At 44.2% G+C, this 14,212-nt stretch overlaps 1 protein-coding gene across 1 annotated transcript in view; it reads left to right on the plus strand.

The window, feature by feature from the left end:
• Positions 1 to 14,212, plus strand: part of LOC102234020 (CUGBP Elav-like family member 1) — an 86,403-nt gene that overhangs the window by 55,357 nt on the left and 16,834 nt on the right. Inside the window, exons 5-8 of the mRNA XM_023332729.1 lie at positions 465 to 544; positions 3,139 to 3,297; positions 3,406 to 3,475; positions 5,222 to 5,344. Coding sequence (XP_023188497.1) covers positions 465 to 544; positions 3,139 to 3,297; positions 3,406 to 3,475; positions 5,222 to 5,344 — 432 coding nt within the window. The remainder of the gene's footprint in view (positions 1 to 464; positions 545 to 3,138; positions 3,298 to 3,405; positions 3,476 to 5,221; positions 5,345 to 14,212) is intronic.

Consider the following 14,212-nt stretch of genomic DNA (forward strand, 5'->3'; position numbering starts at 1 on the left):
CAGTTCCATGTTTGATTTCCCTGGACCCTAGGGATACAAAGTAAATCCCCTTTCTTCAGATCTTGATTACCACTTCCTCTTCCTGCGAATCCTCCAAGGAACCAAAAGCCAATTTTTCCATGCAAACAGCTATCACCAGCCATACTCGCCTTGATCCAGCCATTAATCTATTATTCTGCCACTCATCCTCTAGATAAATCCTGGACCTGACCCAGAGAGACAAAATTATCGTTATTCACTTTCTTGTACATATCGTAAATAAATATTTTAACTTCTTTCCTTTTGTGTGTGATTTTGCATGTGGATGAAAAAACTGACACCCTTCATGACAGGATCAAAGCTTTGAGAAACAAACTGCCATAAAATTAAACCCAAACAAATGTAAATCAATAGTGCTGTAACATATTTTCTAACCTGGCTAAAACATTATTAGAACATTAACACATTTCATTTTTGTCTTTCAGGATGCGCATTTGTAACATTTACAGGTCGACAAATGGCCCAGTCTGCTATCAAGTCAATGCACCAGTCACAGACTCTGGAGGTGATGTGCAATTAGGACAAATTATGATCTGTGATGTTTTTTTAAGGCTAAAACTACTGAATTACAAGATTTGTATTATAAATGCATCTTTTTTCAAGGGGTTGTTTTTTTTAAAAAAAAATATTGCAATTAGTACTTTATATCAGTGGTCCCCAACCTTTTTATTACCGCGGGCCGGTCAAGACTTGGCAATTTCTTGGCAAGACTGCGGCCGGGAGCTGGGGGACATATTCAACATTGTCCTGGCCCGATGGACCTTACTAAGCTCCGCCCACAACCGACCCACGTGACAGCAAGTCTCACAAACAAAGCCTCGCAGCGCGTTGTTTCTATGTAAACATGGCTCGATTAGTGCATCATTTCTACCGGATTTTCACAATATATCAGCTACTACAATGGACAGAGGAACTAACAAGTTCATGTCATCATCTGGGAGGAAGTTACTGGTTTCTCAGTCACAAGCTGGTTGCAAACCTGTGGCCAGCAGGTCAGTCAGTTATGGTAGATCTGAAATTTGGTTTGATGACATCAATATGAGAAGCTACAGACTGATAGGAGGAACCAAAGAGCTCTGTAAAGGTAAAGGCAAATCTTCTGAAGTTGGGATATAATTCATTTAATTTCACAGAATTACCACAGTAGAAGCCATTTGTTTGTTAAAATTTTATGAAATGTATTTGTTCTATTTGATGTTTGTTGTGACTGAGGTATACTCACAAACGAACGAGGTAATTAGTCCAGCGTTTAGAAACTACAGTGGCTGTAATGCGCCACAGCAAAGGTCAACAAAGGTAAAATAACCCGAACAGGTGGTCAGCTCAAAACCACTTGTATCTTTTTACTCTCTCTCTTTGTAAGCACACCTGTTACCGTGGCAACCGCCTGCTCCCCGCAAGACGAGCAAAGATTACGTTAAAAACATAACATTCAGTCCGTTACGATATCAAGTTTCCAGGCTTGATATTTATTTCTCGATTATTAATCAGCGCTTCCCTGAACACAGCAATGGTTGATTGACTAACTGTACTTGGTGCTAGAGTGGCTAACACGAGTAACAGATTAGTCCAAAGCCTTTTCTGCTAAAATAAAATCTTTACTGTATGTCAGATACAGTACACATTGGATATTGATCTGTTTAGCTAACATAAGACTGTGTAGCAGACAGGCTTCAAGGTGTAGAAGTTGTATCAGTTCTGCCTTTATGCTGTACTTAGCTAACGGGAAGCGTGTGTTTGTGAGACGGCCACACACGTGACCATGTAGAATGGGCATCAGCCAATGAAAAGCGGCCCCTCTGGTAAGGTCCATTATCGCAGCCTGTTGAATGTGACAGGTAGACAATCAGAAAGCGTGGTGACATAAGAACCCCAAACAGTTGACATGGCGCAACTGAGAGTCCGGTGGTCATCGGAGATGATATGTGGAAATGTTTATTACTATATGTAAAGGTAATTTTTATATATGTGGTTATGTTTATTCAGTTAAAAATGTTAACTATGAAAAAACATCACTCACCTCCAAATCATAGTGCAGCAAATAGAGCGGCTACTCCCGCTGTCTTTTATTAAACGCCTTCTCTTTTTGTTACGTCTTGTATCGCTTAAAATGAGCCACAAACTATCACTACTGCTTCTACATCGTCATCCGTGTTTGATTATTCTGAATTCACATATGGTATGTTGGGGGATTTACCAGATTTTCTTCTGGAAGCGGGATGTTTGTGAGTGGAATTGGTTCCGTGGTGTGTTGCTCCTGTCGTGTGGCTGGACACACGAACCGACCGAACCTGTTGGACTTTTATCGGCTATGTGGTCACAGAGGTTTGGAAAATCGGCCGACAATCCTTAAATCGTGCCGTGTGAACCAGATCTAAAACTCACAAGCACCACTCCTCTCATCTCGTCTCGACCACTGCCCTAACGCTTTCTGACTTTGGTCACTATGGTAACGTTTACATATCCCTTCAAAATAAGATACAGATGCGCCACAAAACCAAACATTTTACTTCCGTGAAAATTTTAACTCACGATAACGACTAATGGGAGCCCTGAGCTTGTTTCTCTGCACTGAGACGGTTCCATCTGGGAGTGATGAGAGACAATGACACCTGAAGTGTTGCTTATGCACGGGGTGCTTGGTCTCTAGTGGTGAAGCAGTTTGAAGCTTCATTGCCTCATTAACAGGCTGGTCAGCATATCATGCAGAGCTTGGAATGTGGGAATCACCTGCCAGGATAAATCCATTCTCCTGTCTCTTCTCTGGGCCTTTTCCCCGCGCAAAGAAACTTTCCAAATAATCTGATCTGTTTCTTACTCACTTTGCTGCTTGTAGACTCAATGTTGGCGCGCAAGACGTAACCTAGAGAATCCGGTTTTAGGATTTTCAAAATCAAAGATCCTCCAGACTCAAATAATACATAAAACGGAAATATTTCATTATTTTTTCTTGCACGGCCGGTACCAATTGGTCCACAGACCGGTACCTGTCTGTGGACTGGGGGTTGGGGGCCACTGCTTTATATCAACTAAAAAATCATATGTCAATATATATTACATTTATAGTATTAATTAACTTCCTTTATTTTTGATGTTAAGGGCTGTTCATCACCCATTGTAGTGAAATTTGCAGATACTCAGAAGGACAAAGAACAGAAACGCCTGGCTCAACAGCTGCAGCAGATGCAGCAACTCACTGCCACTTCCATGTGGGGAAATTTATCTGGTTTCCACAATCTTGGACCACAGTTCCTTGCAGTGAGTGTGGGTCTATTAGTTATTCTTTTTGTTTTATTCAAAATGGAACCATTGGCTAAGGTTAATTGTAATTTTTAAAGCTAATTTAAATTTTGTTGTTGGCTATAGCTCTACTTACAGTTGTTGCAGCAGTCTACCTTCACAGGAAATGCACTCAGCAATTTACACCAAGTTTCAGGTACACACGTGTGGTCACACACACACACACACACACACACAAGTTTGTATTCCTACCCATATTAGGATTTTTTATTGACATCCATTCATTTTATTAACTGCATTTATGCCTAACCCAGATATTTTTTCCTAGTCCTAACCAATATCAGTGTATTTACACTGCCTGGCCAAAAAAAAAGTCGCCACCTGGATTTAACTAAGCAAATAGGTAGAAGCCTCCTATTGGGTAAGTACTGCATAAGTGATTATCTTTCAGCTGGCAAGTTACTTAACCCCAGCTGATGCAATGAGTAACTCCTCATTTCTTAAACAACCATGGCAAAAGACACATCCTGTGGTCATGGAAAAGACATCAGTCTGTTTATGAAGGGTCAAATCATTGGCATGCATCAAGCAGAGAAAACATCTAAGGAGATTGCAGAAACTACTAGAATTGGGTTAAGAACTGTCCAACGCATCATTAAAAACTGGAAGGATGGTGGGGAACCATTGTCTTCCAGGAAGAAATGTGGTCGGAGAAAAATCCTGAATGATCGTGATCGGCGATTACTTAAACGTTTGATCAAATCAAAGAAAAACAACAGCAGAACTCAGGAGTATGTTTAATTGTGAACGCAAAAGCATTTCCACACGCATAATGCGAAGGGAACTCAAGGGGTTGGGATTGAACAGCTGTGTAGCCGTAAGAAAACCTCTAATCAGTAAGACTAACCAGAAAAAAAGGCTTCAGTTTGTAGGGAGCATAAAGATTGGACTCTGGAGGAATGGAAGAGGGTCATGTGGTCTGATGAGTCCAGATTTACCCTGTTCTAGAGTGATGGGCGCATCAGGGTAAGAAGAGAGGCAGGTGAAGTGATGCACCCATCATGCCTAGTGCCTACTGTACAAGCCTGTGGGGGCAGTGCTATGATCTGGGCTTGCTGCAATTGGTCAGGTCTAGGTTCAGCAACATTGTGTGCCCAAAGAATGAGGTCAGCTGACTACCTGAATATACTGAATGACCAGGTTATTCCATCAATGGATTTTGTCTTCCCAAATGGAACGGGCATATTCCAAGATGACAATGCCAGGATTCATCGTGCTCACATTGTGAAAGAGTGGTTCAGGGAGCATGAGACATCTTTTTCACACATGGATTGGCCACCACAGAGTCCAGACCTTAACCCCATTGAGAATCTTTGGGATGTGCTGGAGAAGGCTTTGCGCAGTGGTCAGACTCTCCCATCATCAATACAAGATATTGGTGAAAGATTAATGCAACACTGGATGGAAATAAATCTTGTGACACTGCAGAAGCTTATTGAAACAATGCCACAGCGAATGCGGGCTGTAATCAAAGCTAAAGGCGGTCCAAAAAAATATTAGAGAGTGTGACCATTTTTTGGTGGTGACTTTTGTTTTGGCCAGGGAGTGTATAACCCTAACCTAAATTTAATTCACACATTACCTCTAAACCTAACCTCTAGCCCTAAATGGGCCACCATGTCAGGATAGGACTTTGCTTCCCATAAGGTACATTGGTTATAAATTAATATGCCAGAAATCATCCTAAATAGGATAGTTAAACAAGTACACAGTCACACACACAGATGCACACACAACAATTGCTAAGGACCTTGTTCAATCAAGCCCTATGTTTGCCTATCAGTCAAACATAAGCAAAGTACAAAGTTATTAAACTTTTTGCATAGTAGCCAGAAAGAGGAGTTAGTGGGGTTTAGAAATTGACTGTGCGTGTGTCTGTCAGGTCTGAATTCCATGCAGAGTCTGGCAGCTTTAGCTGCTGCAGCAACAGCTACACAGGGCACAACTTCAACTTCCAACATCATGACGACATCTAGTAGTCCATTAAGTGCACTAACCGGCTCAGGTAAAAAAAAAAATCAGTCATACACTGCATTTGTATACTTCATTGCAACTTCATTACTTGATGCCCCCTCATTCTTGACTATAGAACTAACTTCAGTTCATTCTGAAATAAAGACTAATTAACTGTGATATATTTTATTGTATTTGGTATTCATATTTGGAGTTTTGGCATTTGATCTCTTCAACCTTTCAGCAACTAAGACAAAGTATTTGCTTTGAAGTTTTTGATGAAGTTCACATAAGTATTAAGTACTTTATCAGTATTGTAAGTAAAAGATGTAACAAGCACCCACCTACCACTCACCTTATAGGAGAACCTGCACTGACATGACACATCAGGAACCATTGTACAATGATAAATCTAATTTTACATAACAAAATTACCAAAGTATTCTCAGAGAGCCTCTCCTTGGGCTGGCACCTTATTGTGGTGGAGGGGTTTGAGTGCCCCAATGATCCTAGGAGCTATGCTGTCTGGGGCTTCATGCCCCTGGTAGGGTCACCCAAGGCAGACAGGTCTTAGGTGAGGGACCAGACAAAGCAGAGCCCGAAAACCCCAATGATGAACGGCACCATTGGACTTCGTGTTCCCCCGCCCAGACGCGGGTCACCGGGGCCCCACTCTGGAGCCAGGCCTGGAGGGGGGGCACGATGGCGAGCGCCTGGTGGCCGGGCTTTTACCCATGGAGTTTGGCTGGGCTCAGCCCAAAGAGGAAACATGGGCCCACCACCCGTGAGAGGGGCCAAAGGGGTTGGGTGCATTGTGCGATGGGTGGCGGCCGAGGGAGGGGACCCTGGCGGTCCTGGTGGGGAAGGAGCTGGAGCTAGTGTGTGAGGTCGAGAGGTTCTGGCTAGAAATAGTCGGTCTCACCTCGACGCATGTCTCTGGTTGTGGAACCAGTCTCCTTGAGAGGGGCTGGACATACTTCCACTCTGGAGTTGCCCAAGGTGAGAGGCGTTGGGCAGGGGTGGGCATACTTGTTGCTCCCCATCTCGGCGCCTGTTGGGGTTTACCCTGGTGAATGAGAGGGTAGCCTCCCTCCGCCTACGGGTGGGGGGACGGGTCCTGACTGTCGTTTGTGCTTACGGGCCGAACGACAGTTCAGATTACCCACCCTTTTTGGAGTCCTTAGAGGGGGTACTGGAGAATGCTCCTCCTGGGGACTCCCTTGTTCTGCTGGGGGACTTCAACGCTCACGTGGGCAATGACAGTGAGACCTGGAGGGGCATTGTTTGGAGGAATGGCCCCCCCGATCTGAACTCGAGCGGCGTTCTGTTGTTGGACTTCTGTGCTCATCATGGATTGTCCATAACGAACACCATGTTCAAGCATAAGGGTGTCCATATGGGCACTTGGCACCAGGACACCCTAGGCCGCACTTCGATGATCAACTTTGTCATCGTTTCATCGGATCTGCGGCCGTATGTCTTGGACACATGGGTGAAGAGAGGTGAGGAGCTGTCCACTGACCACTATCTGGTGGTGAGTTGGCTCCGGTGGTGGGGGAGGAAGCCGGTCAGACCTGGCAGGCCCAAACGTGTTGTGAGGGTCTGCTGGGAATGTCTGGCGGAATCCCCTGTGAGACGGAGCTTTAACTCCCATCTCTAGCAAAACTTCGAACACGTCCCGGGGGAGGTGGGGGACATGGAGTCTGAGTGGACCATGTTCCGTGCCTCCATTGTCGAGGCGGCCGATCGGAGCTGTGGCCGCAAGATTGTCGGTGCCTGTCGCGGTGGCAACCCTCGAACCCGTTGGTGGAATCCTTCGGTGAGGGATGCCGTCAGGCTGAAGAAGGAGTCCTATCGGGCCTTTTTGGCCTGTGGAACTCCGGAAGCAGCTGATGGATACCGATGGGCGAAGCGGCATGTGGCTCGAGTGGTAGCTGAGGCAAAAACTCGGGCGTGGGAGGAGTTTGGAGAGGCCATGGAGAAAGACTTCCGTACGGCTTCGAGGCAATTCTGGTCCACCATCCGGCATCTCAGGGGGGGGGAAGCAGTACGGCACCAACACTGTTTATAGTGGGGATGGTGTGCTGCTGACCTCTACTTGGGACGTTGTGGGCTGGTGGGCAGAGTACTTCGAAGACCTCCTCAATCCCACCAACATGCCTTCCATTGAGGAAGCTGAGCCTGGGGACTCTGGGTTGGGCTCTCCAATCTCTGGGGACGAGGTCGCGGAGGTGGTTAAAAAGCTCCTCGGTGGCAAGGCTCCGGTGGTGTATGAGATCCGCCCGGAGTTCCTTAAGGCTCTGGATGTTGTAGGGTTGTGTTGGTTGACGCGACTCAGCAATATCGCATGAACATCGGGGGCAGTTCCCCTGGATTGTCAGACTGGGGTGGTGGTCCCCCTGTTCAAAAAGGGGGACTGGAGGGTGCAATTATAGAGGGGTCACACTCTTAAGCCTCCCTGGCAAGGTCTATTCAGGGATCCTGGAGAGGAGGGTCTGTCGGATAGTCGAACCTCAGATTCAGGAAGAGCAGTGTGGCTTTCGTCCTGGTCGTGGAACACTGGACCAGCTCTGCACCCTCAGCAGGGTCCTAGAGGGTGCATAGGAGTTCGCCCAACCAGTCTACATGTGTTTTGTGGACTTGGAGAAGGCGTTCAACCGTGTCCCTCGGGGAGCCCATTGGGGGGTTCTCCGGGAGTATGGGGTACCGGGCCCTTTGATACGGGCTGTCAGGTCCCTGTATGACCAGTGTCAGAGTCTGGTCCGAATTGCCAGCAGTATGTCGGGCTCGTTTCCGGTGAGAGTTGGATTCCGCCAGGGCTGCCCTTTGTCACCGATTCTGTTCGTCACTTTCATGGACAGAATTTCTAGGCACAGCGAAGGTGTTGAGGGGATCCGATTTGGTGGCCTTGGGATCTCATCTCTGCTTTTTGCAGACGATGTGGTCCTTTTGGCTTCATCAGGTCGTGATCTGCAGCTCTCGCTGGAGCGGTTCACAGCCGAGTGTGAAGTGGCTGGGATGAGGATCAGTGCCTCCAAATCCGAGGCCATGGTCTTGAGCCGGAAAAGGGTAGAGTGCCTTCTCTGGGTCAGGGAGGTGTCCTGCCCCAAGTGGAGGAGTTCAAGTATCTCGGGATCTTGTTCACAAATGGGGGAATAAGGCGAGAAGGAGATTGACAGGCGAATTGGCGCAACGTCTGCTGTCAAGCGGGCACTGTACCGGTCCGTCGTGGTGAAGAGAGAGCTGAGCCAAAAAGCGAAGCTCTTGATCTACGTTCCCACCCTCATCTATGGTCATGAGCTTTCTGTCATGACCGAAAGAACGAGATCACGGATATGTATGGGTTTTATATATATATATACATACGCCGAAATGGGTTTTCTTCGTAGGGTGGCTGGGCTCTCCCTTAGAGATAGGGTGAGAAGCTCAGTCATCCGGGAGGGACTCAGAGTAGAGCCGCTGCTCCTTCACATCGAGAGGAGCCAGTTGAGGTGGCTCGGTCATCTGGTCAGGATACCTCCTGGATTCCTCCCTGGTGAGGTGTTCAGGGCACGTCCCACCGGGAGGAGGCCCCGGGGAAGACCCAGGACACGCTGGAGGGACTATGTCTCTCGGCTGGCCTGGGAATGCCTCGGGATTCCCCTGGAAGAGCTGGAAGAAGTGCCTGGGGAGAGGGAACTCTGGGCCTCCCTTTTGAAGCTGCTACCCCCGCGACCTGACCCCTGATAAGCAGAAATTGATGGATGGATGGATGGATTCTCAGATAGTAAAGTCTACATGTGGAATCATTTTATGGTATTTCAATGTTCATACTGTGCTTAAGAAAAACAACTTTTATGTTATTCCACAGTTATCCAAATGAGGGGTAGAATCAAATCATTTTTGATTTGATGAGGTAAAAAAACAAGCAAATTGCAAAATAGTCAAAATAACTGCCCTGGGGGCATGCTGTGGTGGCGCAGGGGGTTAGCACGCCCCACGTTTGGAGGCCTTAGTCCTCGGCGCGGACGTCGCGGGTTCGACTCCCGGTCCCGACAACCTTTGCCGTATGTCTTCCCCCCTCTCCTCACCCTCCTTCCTGTCTGCCTACTGTCGAAAAAATACGAGCCACTAGCGCCGCAAAAACTCTTCGGAGAAAAAAATGGAAAAAATAAATAAATAAATAACTGCCCTGGCAATTCTAGAGATAAAATATTTGCAGGGTTTCCCCCAGAAATCTTGTTAAGCCTGGTGTTTGGGGCAATGAGGTGGTCCACTGGCGGTTCCCTGTGTTTTTGTATTAAAAGATGTTAAGTAGACAGGAAATCTAAAAATATTACTTCCCATGTAAGTAATCGTAGAAAAGTACTCTACCTTTATTATCACTCTTAGGATAACTGTCGATAAAAAAATTGAGTGAAAGAATGCCTCCAAAAGGATCCAAGACCGAGATGAGACCAGATGAGAAGTTTGTATCGCTCATGCAAGGTAAGATTTACTGAGCCAGCAGAAGGAAATGTACATAGAGTTGCTTCAACACCAACAGGACAATTTCAAGGGCTTTCTTAAAATCATTATGGTTACTACAAACACCAGACTGGATGAGCTGACACGAGAAATGCATGACATTAAAACCAGCCTGTAATTTACGCAGAAAGATGTGGATGACATCAAAGCAGAAAGCGTTAAGCACGGCGAACGAGGTAATTTGCTGCAGTCGGACGTATTCAAAGTTTGTGATAAGCCTGTTGGCAAGTACCTGGAGGGACAATCAAGGATAAATAATCTGGCTATCGACGGAATTACTGAGTCGCTAAACGAAACTTGGGTTGAGACGTAAGAGAAAGTGAAGACAGCTCTGTCTGAAAAGTTAAACCTTCAACATGGCAAGAGCTCACCGCACTGGGAAACCCAGAGGAGACGGACCCAGGCCGATTGTCGTCAAATTCCTGAGGTACAAGGACAGATCAACTATTCTGCAGCGCACCAAGGCACTTAAGGGATCCAAAATATACATTAACGAGGACTTCACAGATGCTGTAAGGAAGAGGAGGGTGGAACTGATGCAGGACTTAAAAGCAGCATGTCAAACGTCAAAAATCGCTTATCGCCGTTATAAGTTGATCACCCATCCCCACTCAAGTACCCAAAACTTACCCAGTGACATTTAAAGCTTTTGCATGCACTCCAAATTGTTCAAAAACAGCAGCTGATTTAATTTGGGTGTACCTTTTCAGCCATTTTTGGTGATTTTGGTACCGTCGGTTAAGGGGTTAAAGTAGCAAAAGAAGGTACAGTATACAGTATATATAATTCATATATATATATATATATATATAGTTTTTTTTATGAACTGCTAAAATTGATTAAAGTTTGCAGAAGACCTTTGTAGACAGTAAAAGCAGAAGGTATATACTGAAAGGTAGACAAGCAGAATACTGACATATAGAAACAGAGCACAACAGAGAAATACATTTAAAGAATAGGTGAAGGTGTGACATATCTGTACTCCAGAAGAGTTTGACAGAAAACAGTAAGGATGTACATGTAGCAATGATAATAATAGTTCCTTGAAGTAGACATTTGTGGCTACGTTTTAATGCATAATTATTCCAGTACAGTTAAATATGTATGAACAGCATAATTTTGTTTGTCAAAAAGCATAAAAAGTTCAAAAAGCGTCAGTTACTACAGTGTACGCTTTCAGTATTCACACTGATAAAGAGAGGGCTGCACAGTGGCGCAGTTGGTAGCACTGTTACCACTGTTGCCCTGCAGCAAGAAGGTCCTGAGTTCGATTCCTGGCCCGGTTTCTGCATGGATTCTCTGGGTTCTTTGGCTTCCTCCCACAGTTCGAAAACATGACTGCTAGGTTAATTGGTCTCTCTAAATTCTCCCCAGGTGTGTGTGTGCATAGTTGTGTGTCCTGTCTGTCTCTGTGTTGTGACAGACTGGCAACCTGTCCAGCTGGAGATAGGCACCAGCACCCCTCCCGACCCCACTAGGGACAAGGATGTTAGAAAATGGATGGATGGATGATGGATGGATGGATCGAAGAATAAAGAGAGACAGGAAAACGAGTGTGAATGGCTACAGCATTCACACTAATAATGACATTGATCCTGATAATTTTTTTACTGGTATCAATTACAGTTGTCACTATTACACTGATGACCAGTTCAATAGCAGTATTAAGACTGAACATAAGCAGAACAGCAGAAGCTTGTATACACATTTCTACAACATCAAACAGTACCTCCAACAACTCTCACAGACTCTTAATATTGCATTATCAGAAATGTGGCTCAATAGTGAAAAGGCCATGGACTTTGAAATTGATGGTTATGAAATGGTTTATAAAAACAGAAGACAAAAATGGAGGTGGTGTAGTTCCTTTTGTGGACAAGAACATTAATTATAAGATGATATAACGTCACCTGTCATGGTCTGTGTGACTATAGAATTACTCAAGGAACAAAAGAATGTCTTTATGAGTTGCGTTTATAGAGCTCCTGGATCAAATATAGAAATATTCAATAACTGGATGGAAGAAATATAAAGTTAATCAAAAAGTTGCATTTATCTGTGGGGATTTCAACATTGATCTTCTAAATCCAAATAAACATAAAATGTCAGAAGAATGTATTAATACCATGTACATTCTAAGCCTGTATCCTAAAATCACCAGGTCCAGTAGCATTACATCGCACTGTTCAACCCTAATATTTAATATTAATATTTTTTTTACAAATGTTCTTGAAAATAGTTTAACTAGTGGAATATTAATAAATGACATTACTGGTCATTTACCAGTGTTTACAGTCTATGACTGTAACTGCAAAAAATCTGGGGTACTCAGTCTGTCTTCAAGGCTTTAGCATGAAGACAGACTGAGTACCCCAGATTTTCAGCAGTTCAGCTTATCGGCTGATTTCAAAGTGAAAAGAACACAGAGTTTATGTGGATAGTTCTCAATCAAGCTTGTACAGTGCCTTGCAGAAGTATTCAGCCCCTTTGAACTTTTCAACCTTGGATGGAGATGGATGGAGCAAATTCAGAACCATTCTGGAAGAAAATCTGTTGTACTCTATAAAAGACCTGAGACTGGGAGGAAGATTTATCTTCCAACAATACGATGATCCCAAACATAAAGCAAAATCTACAATGGAATGGTTCACAAATAAAGGTGTTATAATGGCCAAGTCAAAGTACAGACCTGAATCCAATCGAGAATCTGTGTTAAGAGCTGAAAACTGCTGTTCACAAGTGCTCTCCATCCAACCTCACTGAGCTCCAACTGTTCCGCATGGAAGAACCTGCAAGAATTTCAGTCTCTCATGTGCAAAACTGATAGAGACAAACCCCAAGCGACTTGCAGCTGTAGTCACAGTAATCACATTACAAAGTATTGATGCAAGGGGGCTGAACAATATTGCACACCCCACTTTGCAGTTTTTTATTTGTTAAAAAAAGTTTAAAATATCCAATAAATTTCGTTCCACTTCACGATTTTGTCCCACTTGTTGTTGATTCTTCACAAAATAATAAATATTTTAGATCTTTATGTTTGAAGCCTGAAAATCGGCAAAAGGTTGAAAAATTCAAGGGGGCCGAATACTTTCGCAAGGCACGGTACATCTGGACACTGCAATTTTATTCCATTCTTCCTGGCAAAATCTTTCATGTTTTATGGGGATTGGAGGTGAGCAGACATTTTCCCAATAGAAATTCTCTATTGGTGGTTTAGACTTTGACTTGCCACTAAGTCAAAGACAGCAACACTACATTCTTGTCTACAAACGTTTTCTGTGTAGCTTACCTGGATCTCTCAGTAGAGGGGTGAATACTTTCCATTGGCTTTGTACTATCAACAAAGCCGATAGACATTGTTACTTATTGCAGTGTTTCCCAACCCTGCTCCCCAAGGCACACTGCCCTGCATGTTCTAGATATCTCTGTGCTTTAATACTCTTGACTCAGTTGATTGTAGTTCAGAAATTGCCTGTTAATCTGCCTTCAACTGAAATCAGCTGGGCTGAAGCAAGGAAACATCTAAAACAGTAGTCCCCAACCACCGGACCAATTGGTACCGGGCCACTCAAGAAATAGTGAACTACTTCCGGATCTTTTATTTTGAAAATCCTAAACTGGATTTTCCAGGTTACATCTTGCGCGTCAAAATTGAGCCAACTTGCAGCAGAATGAGTAACAAAACAACATCGGAGTACAGTGAACCTTTGTTATTTCGCGGTTCACCTTTCGCGGTCTCGTTGCTTCATAGATTTACATTGTGCATTGTGTTCTGCATTCTGATTGGCGAAACAGTCTCTCTGCTTCTTCTCTACCTGTGTCAACAACGTTGCAGTTTAATATGTACACAAACGTAAAACAGCTTGCCAAATTTAACATAATCGATGGTGGCATGTCGGTTTATAAGAATCTTTTTGCCCAGAAGAAAAAAGAGCGACAACAGCTACCGATAACAATGTTCTTCTCTCGAAAAAACACACCAGCACCGCGGGCTTTAGAAGAAAGAAAAAAAACCCGCTACAGAGCGGAGTCAGGCTGCAGCGGCTCAGTCAGAAGAGCAGTGAAATACACGCGAGTCACTATTTGTCCTACTGTACTTTGTTTTGTTTTTTTTTCATAATCATTTTTTATTTTCTCCCGTTCTAATCCAATAACTCAGGTCGCGGTGGGGCGGCGCTGATCTCCGCAATTCGGGCACGGGAATTCGCCTTCAGTTCATATTAAAACTATTATTTTACAGTACAGTAGTTATTTGTAAAAAAAAAAAAATGTTTATATAGTACTTTTTATTTGTTAAAGAAATGTTTGGGCCTGTAAAAAGGTTTTGTTCTTTGCTTTCAATGTATTATGGAGTATTTTATTGTATAATAATTGTCAAAAAATAAAGGTTCCTACTTTGTGGATTTCCCCT

Source organism: Xiphophorus maculatus, chromosome 4 (genome assembly GCF_002775205.1).
Source record: "Xiphophorus maculatus strain JP 163 A chromosome 4, X_maculatus-5.0-male, whole genome shotgun sequence".
Classification (NCBI taxonomy): Eukaryota; Metazoa; Chordata; class Actinopteri; order Cyprinodontiformes; family Poeciliidae; genus Xiphophorus; species Xiphophorus maculatus.